This window comes from Chlamydotis macqueenii, chromosome 7, assembly GCF_036417535.1.
Source record: "Chlamydotis macqueenii isolate bChlMac1 chromosome 7, bChlMac1.mat, whole genome shotgun sequence".
Lineage (NCBI taxonomy): Eukaryota > Metazoa > Chordata > Aves > Otidiformes > Otididae > Chlamydotis > Chlamydotis macqueenii.
In genome coordinates, this window is record NC_141562.1 from 18,237,361 (window position 1) to 18,251,819 (window position 14,459).

The 14,459-nt window shown below is 35.6% G+C and overlaps 1 protein-coding gene across 1 annotated transcript in view; it reads right to left on the minus strand.

Moving 5' to 3' along the window:
• Positions 1–14,459, minus strand: part of TM9SF3 (transmembrane 9 superfamily member 3) — a 49,075-nt gene that overhangs the window by 17,175 nt on the left and 17,441 nt on the right. The window contains exons 4-9 of the mRNA XM_086751828.1: positions 11,228–11,388; positions 8,279–8,356; positions 7,180–7,311; positions 6,471–6,637; positions 3,765–3,859; positions 1,733–1,863 (exon numbers count right to left, since the gene is read on the minus strand). Coding sequence (XP_086607954.1) covers positions 1,733–1,863; positions 3,765–3,859; positions 6,471–6,637; positions 7,180–7,311; positions 8,279–8,356; positions 11,228–11,388 — 764 coding nt within the window. The remainder of the gene's footprint in view (positions 1–1,732; positions 1,864–3,764; positions 3,860–6,470; positions 6,638–7,179; positions 7,312–8,278; positions 8,357–11,227; positions 11,389–14,459) is intronic.

A 14,459-nucleotide genomic window follows, 5' to 3' on the forward strand; every position in this document is an offset into this window, starting at 1 on the left:
AAAATACAAATCAGTTGAACAGATTTACAAGACAAACTTCAGCACAGGTGGAATTCTCTTCCCTCAGCATTCCTAACCTCCAAACGGGAATGAAAGTGAGAATGTGATATCATAAATGCTTACTCAGCAGTAAAACAGGGCCTCTTTGCACATATCAAAGATTAATGTTGGAAACTTTTCTGACAGTATTGTATATAGCTACTAACTCAGGAAAGAAAAACAAATACAGTATTGCTTTGGGGCACTGACCAACTAATACAAATTAGAGTAACAGAATGGTTTGGGTTGGAAGGGACCTTGAAGACCATCTACTTCCAATCCCCCTGCCATGGGCAGGGACACCTTCCACTAGACCAGATTGCTCAAAGCCCCATCCAAAGACAGGATTTGTCTCATTTCTTGCAAAAGGAAAACCAGAAAAACTAAGTGAACAGTTCATAAATATGTTTAGCTTGATACTATATTTAGTGGTTTTGTAACAACAAATTCAATGTAAAAAGTTAGTATTTAGGTATGCATGGAAAAATACTACTACTAAGGAGGCGACCAGAACCAGCAATGTACATCTAAAGTAAGCCTCCGCCATCAGTGGAAAATTATTGAAAGCCTTTGCCTGAAACTGAGAACTGTCTCTCTTGTCATTACTATTTACGATTTCTACCACATTAATTAAAAATGTGTTCTTAAGAAGTATTTTCAGTCACATACTGAATTTTATTATATTCCAAATAATACAATTCATAAGATAGAATTTGTGATATTAAGCTTCATTTTGTGGTAGATTTAAACTAAGAAGAAATCCAAGGCTACTCAAACATCTCTGCATAGACTGAACAATTTAACATATCACAAAAACTGATTTGTAAAGAAGGGAGCTATAAAAAAAACCCCACACATTAAATCCCTAGATTTGCTAAAGATACTGAAAAGAAAGCAAGCCGTCCTGTATTAAGATATTTATTTAAGTTAACAGTGCTACTGTATAAAACTAGAAAAAGCAATTTTATGGTGCATATTTCAAAAAATTCTGTGATCAAATAATACCCCTTGCAAGCTCAACAGAAATTCTGACAGTGTCAACTGATTATATCCTACACTGTATTCACAGAGTTATTTGAGGTTACTTGAAGGGCCATGACAACAAACGAAATCCTGACAAAAGCCATGAGAAACAAGAAAAACATCACGATTAAATGAGAAAGTAATCCAACCAGCATTGTTTTTCAAGTGACATGGTTCACAAAAAGACACGAGACCATAACTGGATACTAAATACCACTTCACAAAGTGAAAACAGCGATTAAACTTCATAAAGCCACATCTCTGCAGACCTTCTCATTTCATATTGTTGGCTGATCTTTTGTTTTTATTTTTTCTGCTTGACTGCAATGATTTAGAAGCAGCTTTCACTTGGAATCCTTTTATATTGCATTTTAATTTATATCCAGTTTGCATTGGCCATTGAGAAGAAAATTCAGGTTCTCATGTTGTTATAACACTAAGCTTGAATGCAAAGCAGAAGTGTAATTTTAAGCAGAAAGACAACTGTTGTTGGCATCCAGCAGCTGTTGCTATTGTGATTAAAAGGAACTATACTTGAAGCACCTTAAAACTTTCGTAGAATAAATTTCTAACTAGGAGGTTAAAGCTATGACTCACAATTGTATTTAGACTAAAAGGTAGTTTTCCTGTGTCCACAGTGGTGTTTAAATTCTCCAGTGAAGTGACTCACCATGGTTCCAAAGGGTATAGCTCTTGAAGCATGATAATAGATGGCAATGAAGTTAATGAAGAAGGCAGTTCCACACACCATTGCTGGAATAAGGAAGGCTCCGATGAACATCTGCTTTATCCATCGCCTTCCTGTAAGAATGGATATTCCAATGGGACTGGTGAGAACTCTTTAAACAAAATACAGTGTATCCGCAAGCTCTCCAGAATTTAGGTGTTTGACTTCTTCTCCCCAAAAAAGGTGAAATAAATAAGTAATTACATACTACACTGATACAAGAGCCAAGAGTCAACTAACAGTTTCATATGACTCCTAGCAACTCACAAGAGCACATTAATCAATTTATTAGGCCAGGTGAAAAGACAGGAAAAGGGATAGAGTGTAAGAACATTTTGGCTGAAGAACAGCATGTGCTGACTACGCTAGCCAAAGACACCGGGGTATGAAACGTAAGTGTGTATTTAAGATGCAAATTAGTAGAGACAGAGATAGCAGAGCTGGCCCTGCGCAGAGCTGGCTCGCACCCTGAGAGGACACAAGAGCTCAGCACTGCTCCTGGGACAACTCGGCACTACAGCTGCTTTCAGGCAGCATCTGCTCCAGGTTGTCTTGACCCAACTAAGCTGACTCAATACATTCAGGATGCATTAAGGAACTGTCTATCATGGTATAAAGCAAAATGCCACAGCATTTGATCTAAAGCAAAATTGAACTCAAACATCTTCAACAGCAGTCAAAGTAGAAGAAAAATAATTTCTGAACTCCAGGCATAAAGGGAACAGCAACACTTGTTAGCAGTTATTACTAAGTTTAGAGCTCCCTGAGGAGTGGGCAACACACTGGGAATTTTCACTGTCTGTATCTTTTACTTTCTATGCTCTTAAGTACTGTCTATATTTAAATTTGATACACCACAGACACATCTGTAATATGCACTAAATAAAAAACAGCCAGAAAACTATATGCTTTTCAAGATGATCATATGTATTTTCACCATGAGCCAACATAATCAGAACTTCACAGTTTGGTATGTGTTTTGATCTGTAGAAAACAATGCAAATCTGGCTCCACTATACTGCCTGGTACATTTTAGAACTGCAGCCGTGATTTACCTAGATCTGTTTTTTCTAGGTTTACACGCAAGCCACACGAAAAGAGACATCTAACCTCCAAACAGAGTAGATTAGAGTGCAGTTGAGACTGAATACTAACAAGTATGTCATGCTAAAAAGATAAAAAAAATTATTTTGCAAGCTTACCAGAATTATTTTTCATAAAGCACTGTAGAAGATAATGGATATTGATTACTTTTTTATTGCAGCATAGGGAATGGATGAAGCTAGTGGACGGCAAGGATGTAATTGGTCATAACTCAGAGGCATAGTGGGGAGCACTTGAAGACAGACTGTCCTAATCTGTGATGTCAATTTTACTGGGCTTCTGTTCTCTACTGATACTCATTTTGAATTTGCTAAGTATAAAGCACAGCACATACTGAAAAGCAGAAAAACCTTCTTTAAAAGATGCTATAAATAGTTTTCCACATCCACAATTAATGGTCTAGTAAGTACTGTATACTTGTTCTTTCTGTGTTAGTAAACATAACCCCCAGAGTACCTACAGAGGAGGACTATGTAGGAGTCACCCGGAGAAGATGACATGAGCTGTTTAACAGCATGCTACAGAAAAGGGAGAGACCATTAATAGTCTCTGAATATCACATGCCAAATAATTATATACAAGAGTATAACAAGTAATTCATAAGATACAACTGTTAATAGTTCTTTAGCTCTCATTACTTTTAAATTAACCAAAAACTTGAGCTATCTTCAGTTAGAAAATGAAGCCAAGACTGAATAGGACATAATATGAAAATTAAATATACTAAAAATATTTCCTATTAAGAATTTAATTGATTCAACCTGAATTACCTTACTCCGTAAGGATACTTCTATACTGGTAAAAAAATAGAAAATAATAACGTCTCCATTTAACAATGCAATGAAAATGCTGAAAAACGAAAACAATTTACCTCCTTGTCTAGCATAAAGGCTTCCTCCAAAATATCCATTCACTGGCGATGTTGCAGCATAAACAAATATAGCTGTACTAAGCATTGATCCTCTCCTACAAGAAGTTATATTTTGATAAATTAAATAGAAAACCAAACAGTATTAGAGCAAAAGATTACCGTAAAATATGTACATTTAGCAGAAGCCTTTATTTAATATTTTTAGGTAATGCAAGAACTGTTTGTATCCAAAGCTTCTGGCTAAGTCTAACTCAATCTGGTAAAAACAGTTCCAAGATACTACATCCTTTTCTAAGAGGCATTTATTTTCACTGGATGCATGTCCCTTGTGCATAAAGAACTGAACTACTTACATGACGTACATTAAGCATAAGATTTAACTATTGCACATAAAAGGTACTCTTTGCTTAATATAAGGCCAGTATTAACAAAAATATACTACAGCTGTGAATGCTGTTTCTGACATCCCTCAGAAATTAACTTTTAAGATTGAAAGTGTTAATCTTACAGAAAATTAGAAAATCTGATTTAGAAATTATAAATATTATAATGAAGCCACAAATCAGCGTGGCATGGTCCAACCAGAGGAGTTTAGTCATTTTTAAATTATCACCTCATTAAATGCTGGAGTACTCATTTTGGCATAGTTTTTCTGAATTTTTACAGGCAAAGCTAGTAATTTTAAATCACAAAAGTCATCTCCAAATACATTTTTTAAAAAATCATATCCAAGAATAGCAAGATATAAGTGTTATTCAGCTGTTTCCCCATGTCCCCCTGTTAATCTTCAAGAGCAAAAAGCAGCAGAAGGTTTTCAGCCAGTTTGCTGTACTATTTTCAACTTAGTTGTTCAGAAAGATTCCAGACCTTTGGTGTTTTAGCCTTTGATGAACCATCACTGGATGCCTGCCCTACTCAAAGAAGTAATCTTTAGTACAACCGGCTTCCATGACTGCACGGATTGAACTAAGCACATATACCTGCTGGTCACACACACTAAAGGAGCGTTACAATAACATTGGCTTCTTAAAAAAAATGAAGCAATAGTTCCATTGTAGAAAGTTAATTGTTAGTCAGAAACCAATTTTAACCATTGCCCTAACTTAAGCCAATTTAGAAACACATGCAAAACCCCAGACAACCACGCGCAGTCTGACGTGACCCATGTAAATCCAGGTTGCCTGTAAAGTGACCAGTTCATCTAAAATTATCTCAAGATTTCTTATTACTGAATTTACTCACTTATGTTTTAAATATTCTAATGGAAAAGCTTCTCAAAACACAAACCAGTATCAATAAATTAATAGCTGACACGACCAAATTTCACTGAGAGACTCTTAGTCGGCATCAGCTGCATGATCCCCAAGAGTTTTAACAGACCTGAAAAATACTGACGGGAAATCATTCTTATAATGCTGTTTCACAGCCTTTTTCACTCGCACCACTATTTTCCTAAACATAAGAATTTTCCGCACCAGATTTGGTCAACTGTTCCATTACACACCTAGAATTAACTTAACTTTTAAAGTGACGCAAAGGACTATTGCCATAAAAGACTAAGTGCACATATATTTTTTTAAATTACTGTTCTGACACATATTACAATTGCTAACTTACACCTCCCTACAGTGCAGAAACATTCTGAAACAGATTCATTCCCTCCCTTTAAGAGCTGACATGCTACACAATAAAATATGCATATGTAAGTCTATCCAGAAATGTAACCATGGGGTACAAGGGAGGCTAACACCATATGAAAAATGAAAATATACCAAGATACTGGTACTACAGAGTGGCTTTTTACACACACTATTAGAAGGCAGGTAAACTTAAAAAAAACCCCAAGAGTTCGCTCTAGTGGTATATTAGAAGTACTACAACTTGTTAAAGTTAATTGTTACAGGTCATATGCAAGGGAAAATAGAACAGAGATTTGAAATTTTAGTTATTGCTTAAAACAAAGCACTTAAAAAAAATAATACCCCAGTATCCAAAATACAATCACTACAGAAACAGAGTAAGTTCATCTAGGACACCAAAAAACTCAAACCAATACAAGGTAAGGAAGAGAACTAGGAGAACCACAAGTGGTATGTTAAATTTAAACTGGAGTCCTATTTGTTTTAAATTAATTCTCTTCAGTCTGGACCACAGCCTGTCTATTGCTGGAGGCTTTATATACAACACCTGCTTAGTAGTATCTTTCCAAAGAACTCAAGAAATTAAATCTCCAGTTCTGAGAAGACTTGTGGATAAGATTGGCTTAATGCATTGTCAGCAGTAAACAGGACTCTTCACAACACAACACAATCCTACTTCAGTCTTTACAGGACAAGGCGTGGGAAAACAATAAGAAATATAGTAATATTTTGTCACTCCAGATGAAACTAGGAGTGAAATATGTATCTTTTCACATTTATTTCCCATATAATCTAATCACGATGCTGCAGAACAACTAACTACAGTTTCATAATAAATCATGTAAAAATCAAGCATGAAAACAGTAAAATTAAAGGAGACTAACTCATGATAAGACTAGAACAAAGTTTCATTACAACTTAAAAGAACCCTCCTCAATACTACATCTGATCGTTTGCTAAAAAATTTGCAAACACTTTTTTCCAGGTCTGTTAGTACATTCATTTTTGTAGTTATTATGTTAATTTAAGCATTTATATACAGAAGGTATGGCACAATTACACTTACTCTGTGTATAAATCTTCTATCATTGCAACAACAATGACTATAAGAGACACAGCAAAAATTTGACAACCAGAACCAATAAGCGATGAAAATATTAGAGGATGACTGGATGGTCTAAAAACATCTCCATGGACCTGCTTCCACCCGTACTCATCACCTAGATCTCTGTCCTAGGAACAACAACAACAACAAAAATTAAGTCTAGTCATGACAATTAATGACAAATACACAAGCTAGGCACAAATTAAACATTTGATTTATTAAAGCAACTTCAAGTGCAAGTATGTCTTCTCTCTTGAATGCATCAAATCTAGGAGAAAAGTTCACTTTTCAAATGGTTATGAAGACAACAAAAATTACTACCTGAATGCATGATACAGTAAAATCTGACAGATTCCCTCCCTGTCCCTAAAATCCTCTGAAGCACTTGGGAATATGCACAGGCTTCTATTACGCATTCAGAATGGACCTCGTTTAACCTAAGTGTGGATATGAACACTAACACAGTGACCACAGACTGAACTCTGGGTTGCAAGCTAGGAGCATGTTATAAGGAAAACCAGTAACACTTTCAAGACACACATAGGGCACTTTTCTGTCCAACTGAAGAAAGCCATTCAGAGCTGCTAACACAATGAATGGACAAGGAGGAAAACAATAAGCCTTTTAAAAAAAAAAAAATTTTAAAAAAAAGCATTAATCCAGATCTTACCATATCATCCATTTCTTCCTCCTTGCTGTATCGTGCATAATCTTTTCGCAAAGTTCTCATTAATATCATAGACACTAGGCCAACCAGAAAGATCACCATCATAAAAGAATTGAAAATTGAAAACCAGTGAATCTACAAAAAGAAAACACATCCTTAAGGTTTAGAACTGTAAATGTGTTTCAAATTTGTTCCAATGAGGATAGATCATTGCCTAGCAGGACAGCTTGTCAGCACACTAAGTAAGTAACAATAAACCTATATTGTAAGTAATAGTACATTTGTAGGAAGTCCCACTAAAACTAGCCTGTTAAACACCACACACAAAGCTTTTCAACAGCCAAGCTTGCTCGTGATAAAGTTATCACAGCTTAGTTAAGCACCAGCAAAGTCCGAACAACTGGCTGCACATGCTCCCTTAGTAGAGAAAAGGCAACATGATGCACTGCTGCCCTCCTAGAGAAGAGGTTTAAGTAGTGAAAGAGCTGCTCACAGCCAAAAAGCCAAAGTAACCATTGGTTTGCACAGGTCCAGAATGTGCAGCAGTGTTATTTTGCCTCTGACAAGCACATCATCCGGTTTTCACCAAGCTCCAAACAGAATCCAAAACATCTCATTTCAGAAAGTAGTACAGTTCTGTATACTACCCTTAAGGAGATTACAACCACTAGTTTAAACCATCACAGCTAATATCACCAACTGGTTTTGGCTAGTTTTTTTTTTGTTTTGCCCTTGTTTCAGTAAAAAGCGTACATAGGACTACTTGCAGTTATTCAGCTTGCAAGTTGTACAATTGTGTCCTGAAAGTTCATTGCTTCCAATCAGATGAATATATTTACTTGAACTATCCTGTATTACCTACAGGCTTGAAGCTTGCCTGCAGACATTTACTGAAGCACTCTAGGAAACTGGAGACATCCTATCTGAGCAGCTGAATTATCATTTCAAATGTACAGTTCTAGACCTGCCTGTTTCATTGTTACAGAAAATCTGGGACATCCAAAAATTCAAAGATGTCATCCAAAAATTCCATGACATCTTCTAAAATAAAGGAAATATTTCAAAACAATATTTTGTAAGGTTATCTTAGAATAATACATACTCTGTGTTGAAAGAAAGATGGATCAAGATACTTGTCAAATCGGTCTTCAAATTTCACATCCGATTTCTTCCATTTCACCTAGAAAGTAAAATTTACACTTGAAACGCTCATTATAGTATGTTCAGCTATACTAACATGCAGAAGTCCAAAACATATTTCTAAAATCATCCACTTCAGATGTTTCCTTCAATATGAACCCAGGTTTTGGCACAAACAACGGACAGATGTCTTTAAAGATTGGTATCTACAGGTCAGGAATAGAATGAACATCAACCACCTTGCCTCACAGACCTAATCTTGTCTATGCTTAACAAGGAAGAATCAGTCTTGCACTGCTCAGCTCTCACTGTCTCTGCAAGACTAACCAAAGATGCAAACTTCTAGTTGTCAGATACAGCAAACACTTTTCATACTATAGGAGTTCATAAAGGTACTCATATTGAAGGTGCCAAAACCAAAATCCATCAAATGATCCAATTTTTCAGTTCTGTCAAAAGAATAGTTCAAATATGATGTTTTTTCCCACAGTAGATACTTGTAAAATAATTAATTTTCTTGAGTCACTTTTGGTAATACCTTTGAAAAACCCTCCCAAATTTCAGAAAACAGGTTAGAGAAAGAAAGCATGTTTAAATATGTTCAGGAATGACATGCTAGAAAGTAGTGGAATTTTTCCAAAGTTGTTTTTTTTTTGTTTTTTTTTTTTTTTTTTTTCTGACAGCATACTCCCTTTTCTCAACATTTCCATGTGCTGCGTGTGCTCTCTCTCTGGAGAACACTACCAGTGTTCTCTGAGCAACACCCTCTACTTCTGCTCCCCAATGGCAGCTGAGATCTGTTTTACTGCCATGCACTGAGACTGGTACTCAGTGAAATAATCCATACCTAAATTCTCTGAGTACAGTTCCCAAGAAAAAAAGATGCAGCCTAGTAGAAGTGAGGGAAATTAGAAGATACAAGAGCAGACTTAAAACAGATGCCAGTAGGAAAGAAAAGGGCATAAACTAACATATAAGCTGTCTGGAAGAGAATTGGATAAAAGGGATCAAGTTGGACCATAAAAGTGAGACATTAAAATTTTAATAGCTACACGCTAAAAGCTCCAGCTTAAAATCTGTAAGACCACTAGGATTCTGCTATCTAGACACTTCAATTGCCAATAAACAACTCTGAAACCAGCCAAAAAAGGATGCATATATGGCCATACTATCACAAGGTAGCAGTGTATTACTGCTATCAGTTATTCCACTAGCTGTACAGAGGACTGCTTTGGATTTGGAAGATTTAATCATACTAATGAACTATATGGTGCTAATATGGTTGCAAAAAGTATTTTTCAAAATTTTTGCAAGACTGTTTTCATTTTAATTTTAAAAGCAATTTCAGAAATTAAACACAGATCTACAATAAATTTCTTCAAAAGCATGCTAAGATTAGGAAATATAGGATTTTTACTGATCGTGAAATAAATGCAGCCCTCTTTTACATATCTTTTTAAAATACATGACAAGGTACTATCCTTTCCAGTAGATGTTTTTATTCAGTATAAAAGAAAGCATGTAAATGTAGATTGAATACTCCTATCACTCACAACAGTTCTGAGAAGACACATTAAAAACTCCAAGACTCAAATATTACTCACTTTGAGGTATGATATTAATGCTCTTCAATTTAAGTTACAGTCTTGTTCAAGATTAGTGGCTCAAAACATTAATCGCTTTGAACATTTTTTTAAGTAGATAAATTTCTCATTAGACCATCTGCCACTAAGAAGCACTGCTTAGAACAAGTGTACCAGAGACAATCTCTGAATGAAACACCACAAACATGCCAGCCCAGCAATTGCCTAGTGGTGCCAATAGAATTGAAAAGGTAAGTCTTGAGCTCTGTACTAAAAGTATTTCAACGGAACACCTAATGTTATTTTCATTACTGGAAGCTACTCAGTGCTGTCCACCTCAAAATTCACAGAGCAAATGGTCTTCACAATGCTGGTGGAATTTGAAATAGAAAATCTCAACGTTTCTACTATCAATTTGCCAGTAGAAATAGGGAGATTAATGTGAATGTGATGTTATAAAGCACAGATAAAAATGAATCATCTGCCACTTCAAACTATACAACTTATTCAGCAGAAGACAAATGTACTAATGGCAAAAATATTCTCTTAAGTAAAACCTTATGCTGACACCTACTGACAACACATTGTAGAAAAGCAATGCATTAAGAACTAGTTTCAGTATACAAATGTGGTGAACATGAGAAGTGAATTTGAGAAGTGAACCATTACAGATTTAAGTAATATCAAAAAAATATGGAGGAAATCTGAAAAATTTAATTTGTTCTCTCAGATCAGCAAATATTGTTTATTCATTATCTTTTAGCATAGCAATTCAATATAACAGCAGAGGGCTTCAGAAAAAAAAAAAAAAACCCTTACTAATAAGGTTATATAAATAAGGTTAAATAAATAAGACAAATTTCTACTGGAACTGCAAAACCAAAATAAGCTTTAATACTAACTGCCTGCAGAGTATGAAGGCTTACAGTGGATTTTGGTCCTAGCTCAGAATCCAGTGCAAATCTACTATGCAAATGTCAGAGCTCCAAACATTAAGAAAATGTGTACCTACGGGGGACTCCTCTATACTTCTAGTCTCCGTATCTTTTAGGATATCTTCCTTTTCTATCAAAACACTTTTCTGCAGATTATAGAAGCTTCAGATTGTTTGAAGTGTTTCAAAAAAACCAATCATTTTACGTTTATTCTTAATAAACCTATCAAGGTTTTTCATTAATGAAAAAAAAAAATATTTGAGGAGTGAAGATGGATCTTCCTCTAATATGGCCTGATGTATTAACACATAGTAGTAGGTATACAGGTACCTATTTTTGAGCGATTTAACCATGCAGAGTTTCTTATTACAGATGCATCAACAAATTACTTACTGAATATGACATCTGGATTTTTGTATTTGGTACCAATTTCACCTTTCCTTCACTGGTCAGGTTGACATCTACAATCCTATTTCCATTGTAACCTATTTCCAGTTTTTTGTAAGTCCAAAGGTAATAATCATCTCCATTTTCATCTGCTTCTCCAACAATACCTGCACAGGAAACAAGTGTAAGCATCTACTGAAGTTATGCCTTTCAAATATTCTCTAGTTATTTTTTTTAAATATGCATTACAAATGTTTTGTCAGCCAAAAAAAAAGCAGCATAACTACAGTAAACAGAACACAGAAGACCGCCTGCTCTTCTTTTCAACTTAATAGGTGGATTACACTTTCAATCTCCAGATACCTGCAAGAAGCATTTTGTAATGGCATTAAAAGAAAAAAACATGCAGCTACAAACACTGCAGAAGAAACAGAAGATATGATAACAGTTCCTCTAGTTTTATTTGGAATTCTTACCCGATAAACAACTAGCTGAATACAGATTTACTTCCATGAACATAACTTAGCCCCAGCCTCTGTATTTTCCCATCTCCCTTCACTCATTTCTCTTCCTCCCAAAAATTTTACTTCCAGCCTGTATTCCTCATTAGTTGACTCCCCAACACATACTTTTTGCTCTCATTTGCACACAAGCTTCCAATGTTTGCCAAGAATGATAGTTTTTTTTACTACTGTTACTTTCACTGAAAAATTCAGAAAGTTATCATTTACTTGAAGATTTTTATTACCTCCAAATGGAAAGCTACTCAGATGCTCCTAGAGCATCAGAACTTTAACTGAACTCAATATTAGCGAGGGTTAAGTTCTTACTTTTCAAGAACTTACTGCAAAATATTTAATCTACTACAGAAAAATTCTAGAGAATGTACTATGCTGGGGAAATGAAAAAAGTAAAGTCTAGCAGTCACCAAGTTCACAGGCTACAAACATCATCTTTAACATCAAGAACATCATACCAAAGATCATCACAAGACAGAAGCCGCAACAAAAGGAGTACTCAAGATATACAAAGGTAGGTGGGAGGGGGAGAATAAGTCAGTGAAGGATATGGAACAGGTTATCACGAATCAGCAGGTATATGAAGGAATGGCACTTGTGCATTACCTGTGCTTTCTAATTTTCAAGGTGGTATTTTTCTGTCATGTTTTTTACTCATGCTCATTTGTCACCATTGCCTTGGATATGCCATTCACATGAAACACATGCCAGTTCGTGCCTATACCATACATCCTAGCACCTGGCACACCATCTGTTCCCGTGGTAGTATCCAAAACTATGACAATACAGACCTTCAGACTACTTTAAGGACATTCTGATCAATCACGACCTGAAGGAGTGAACTAACACAGTGCTCCATATACTTTGGAAGATGTCCTGAAACAAAAACAGTCAAGCCTAGCCACTCCACTGTGAGAGCAATTCAGGAAAAAAGATAAAATTGAATAATTTTATTTGAATGCACTTTAAAAGATCTGCTAGCCTTTTTAAGGTCAGAAAATAAAGTGTAATCCCTCCAAAGTCGACAAACAGCAGTCTGAAGTCATTACCTTTAGTTATCAGCAGTTAAGAAAAGTTATTTTATGTCTAGTCTTTAGTGAAAACAGAGTACTTCCTTACTGGATATCTGGAGGACTTCCCAAGGAGAATTTCAAATATTAATGGTTGTGCACATGACTTTGACATCAGTAAGCCTTACCAAGGTGGAAAACCATGAAGAACGTAACTAAAGTTTGCCAGGAGACAGGAGAAGTGCCACAAATCCATCTGGATGAATCCAGAGAAGTGGTCTGCTTTAAGAAAAGAATTAAACAGAAATTGCCTAGAATTCTCAGCAAACACTAACATTCTCTGAATCCTTTTCTTTTAAATGCTTCAGAGAATACTTACTTTTCTTTTGGTAGCACAAAAAAAACCCCCGACTCTAGCTATCTGCATTTAGGGAACAAAATTTTGGTTTAATCTGGCTACAAAACACAAAAATATAGTGGACTGGGTGAGACAGTACACACAATACATGCTGGCTAGTAGGGTTCTCAGGAAAGGTAATCCAAATAAAGTGGATCAACATGATAGCCTACACATAGTAACAAAAAAGCCATTTCAGCACAAGATATTTTTAATGCAAGCTGAGGGTAACCAGCTCTGGACACTGTCTTAATAAAACAAAAAAAAAATTCTCAGTATTCCGAGTATCTCAGAGATGTATCATAATTACTCAAGTTCTTACTCCAGTGTGTTTTAAGCAGCCCTAATGTTTTTAATTACAGCTACTGAAATGAACAGCTATGCGATGACACTCAATCAAGCAAAAAATACTAGTTTTCCTTAGTATCTCTACCACCACATTACAAAGTACTAGGCAAGCCTAAGTCAAAGACACCAACAAGCTGGAGGAGCCACATGTACGCTATACTCAAGCCATATTCACAAAATAAATTATTTATAATTAAAACTGTTCAGTGAGCAGCACGTCTCAGAGCTTTAAGTTTTAGGCAGCACTCAGAGCTTGAAGTATTCCTCTTGTTCAACAGAGACCTATCAAAACTGGAATTAATGCAGATAAGCTATGTTCATAGCTTTCTAAACTGTGCTTGGAATATAATGACGAGAAAGACTTGTTCAGATTCGCAGGTAAACACGTCTGATCAGTTCAGGTGCATCCACACATCCACACCTTTCTCAGTCTGACATCAGGAGCCAATTTTTTATTTTTTTTTTAATAAAAGCCAGGCTAATATCAACTGACCAATCTGCAGTCCTGCTAGTTTTACCTAGCCCTCAGGAGACATAGACCAAAATCTTCAGCACTGTTTGCTTTCACACCTGATGTCAGATCATACCCTTGCATAATATTACCAGTACTTACAATGCTGCAGTCATCTATTAAGTATCACAACTTGAGGTCCTGGTTTCAAACAACTATCAAAACCAGCTTCTTAATGTTATTCAAGGAGGATACCTAGATTCTACATGTTTATTAGCTGTAGCACTAGGAACAACTTATTGTGCTTATAAAGCATGCTACTGAAGACCATTAGAAACACTGGAATCATAGCAAAACAGATTTTTTAGTTGAGAGTATAAAATTTAGTCTGTGTGTAGATGATTTAGAAAATATATTTGTTCTTCAGTATTTGAGGTGAGAAAAAAAGTTCCTAAATAAGATCAGAAAAATCAGTCCTAAAAAAGAAAGTCTCCAAGACTCAGTAGCCACACAG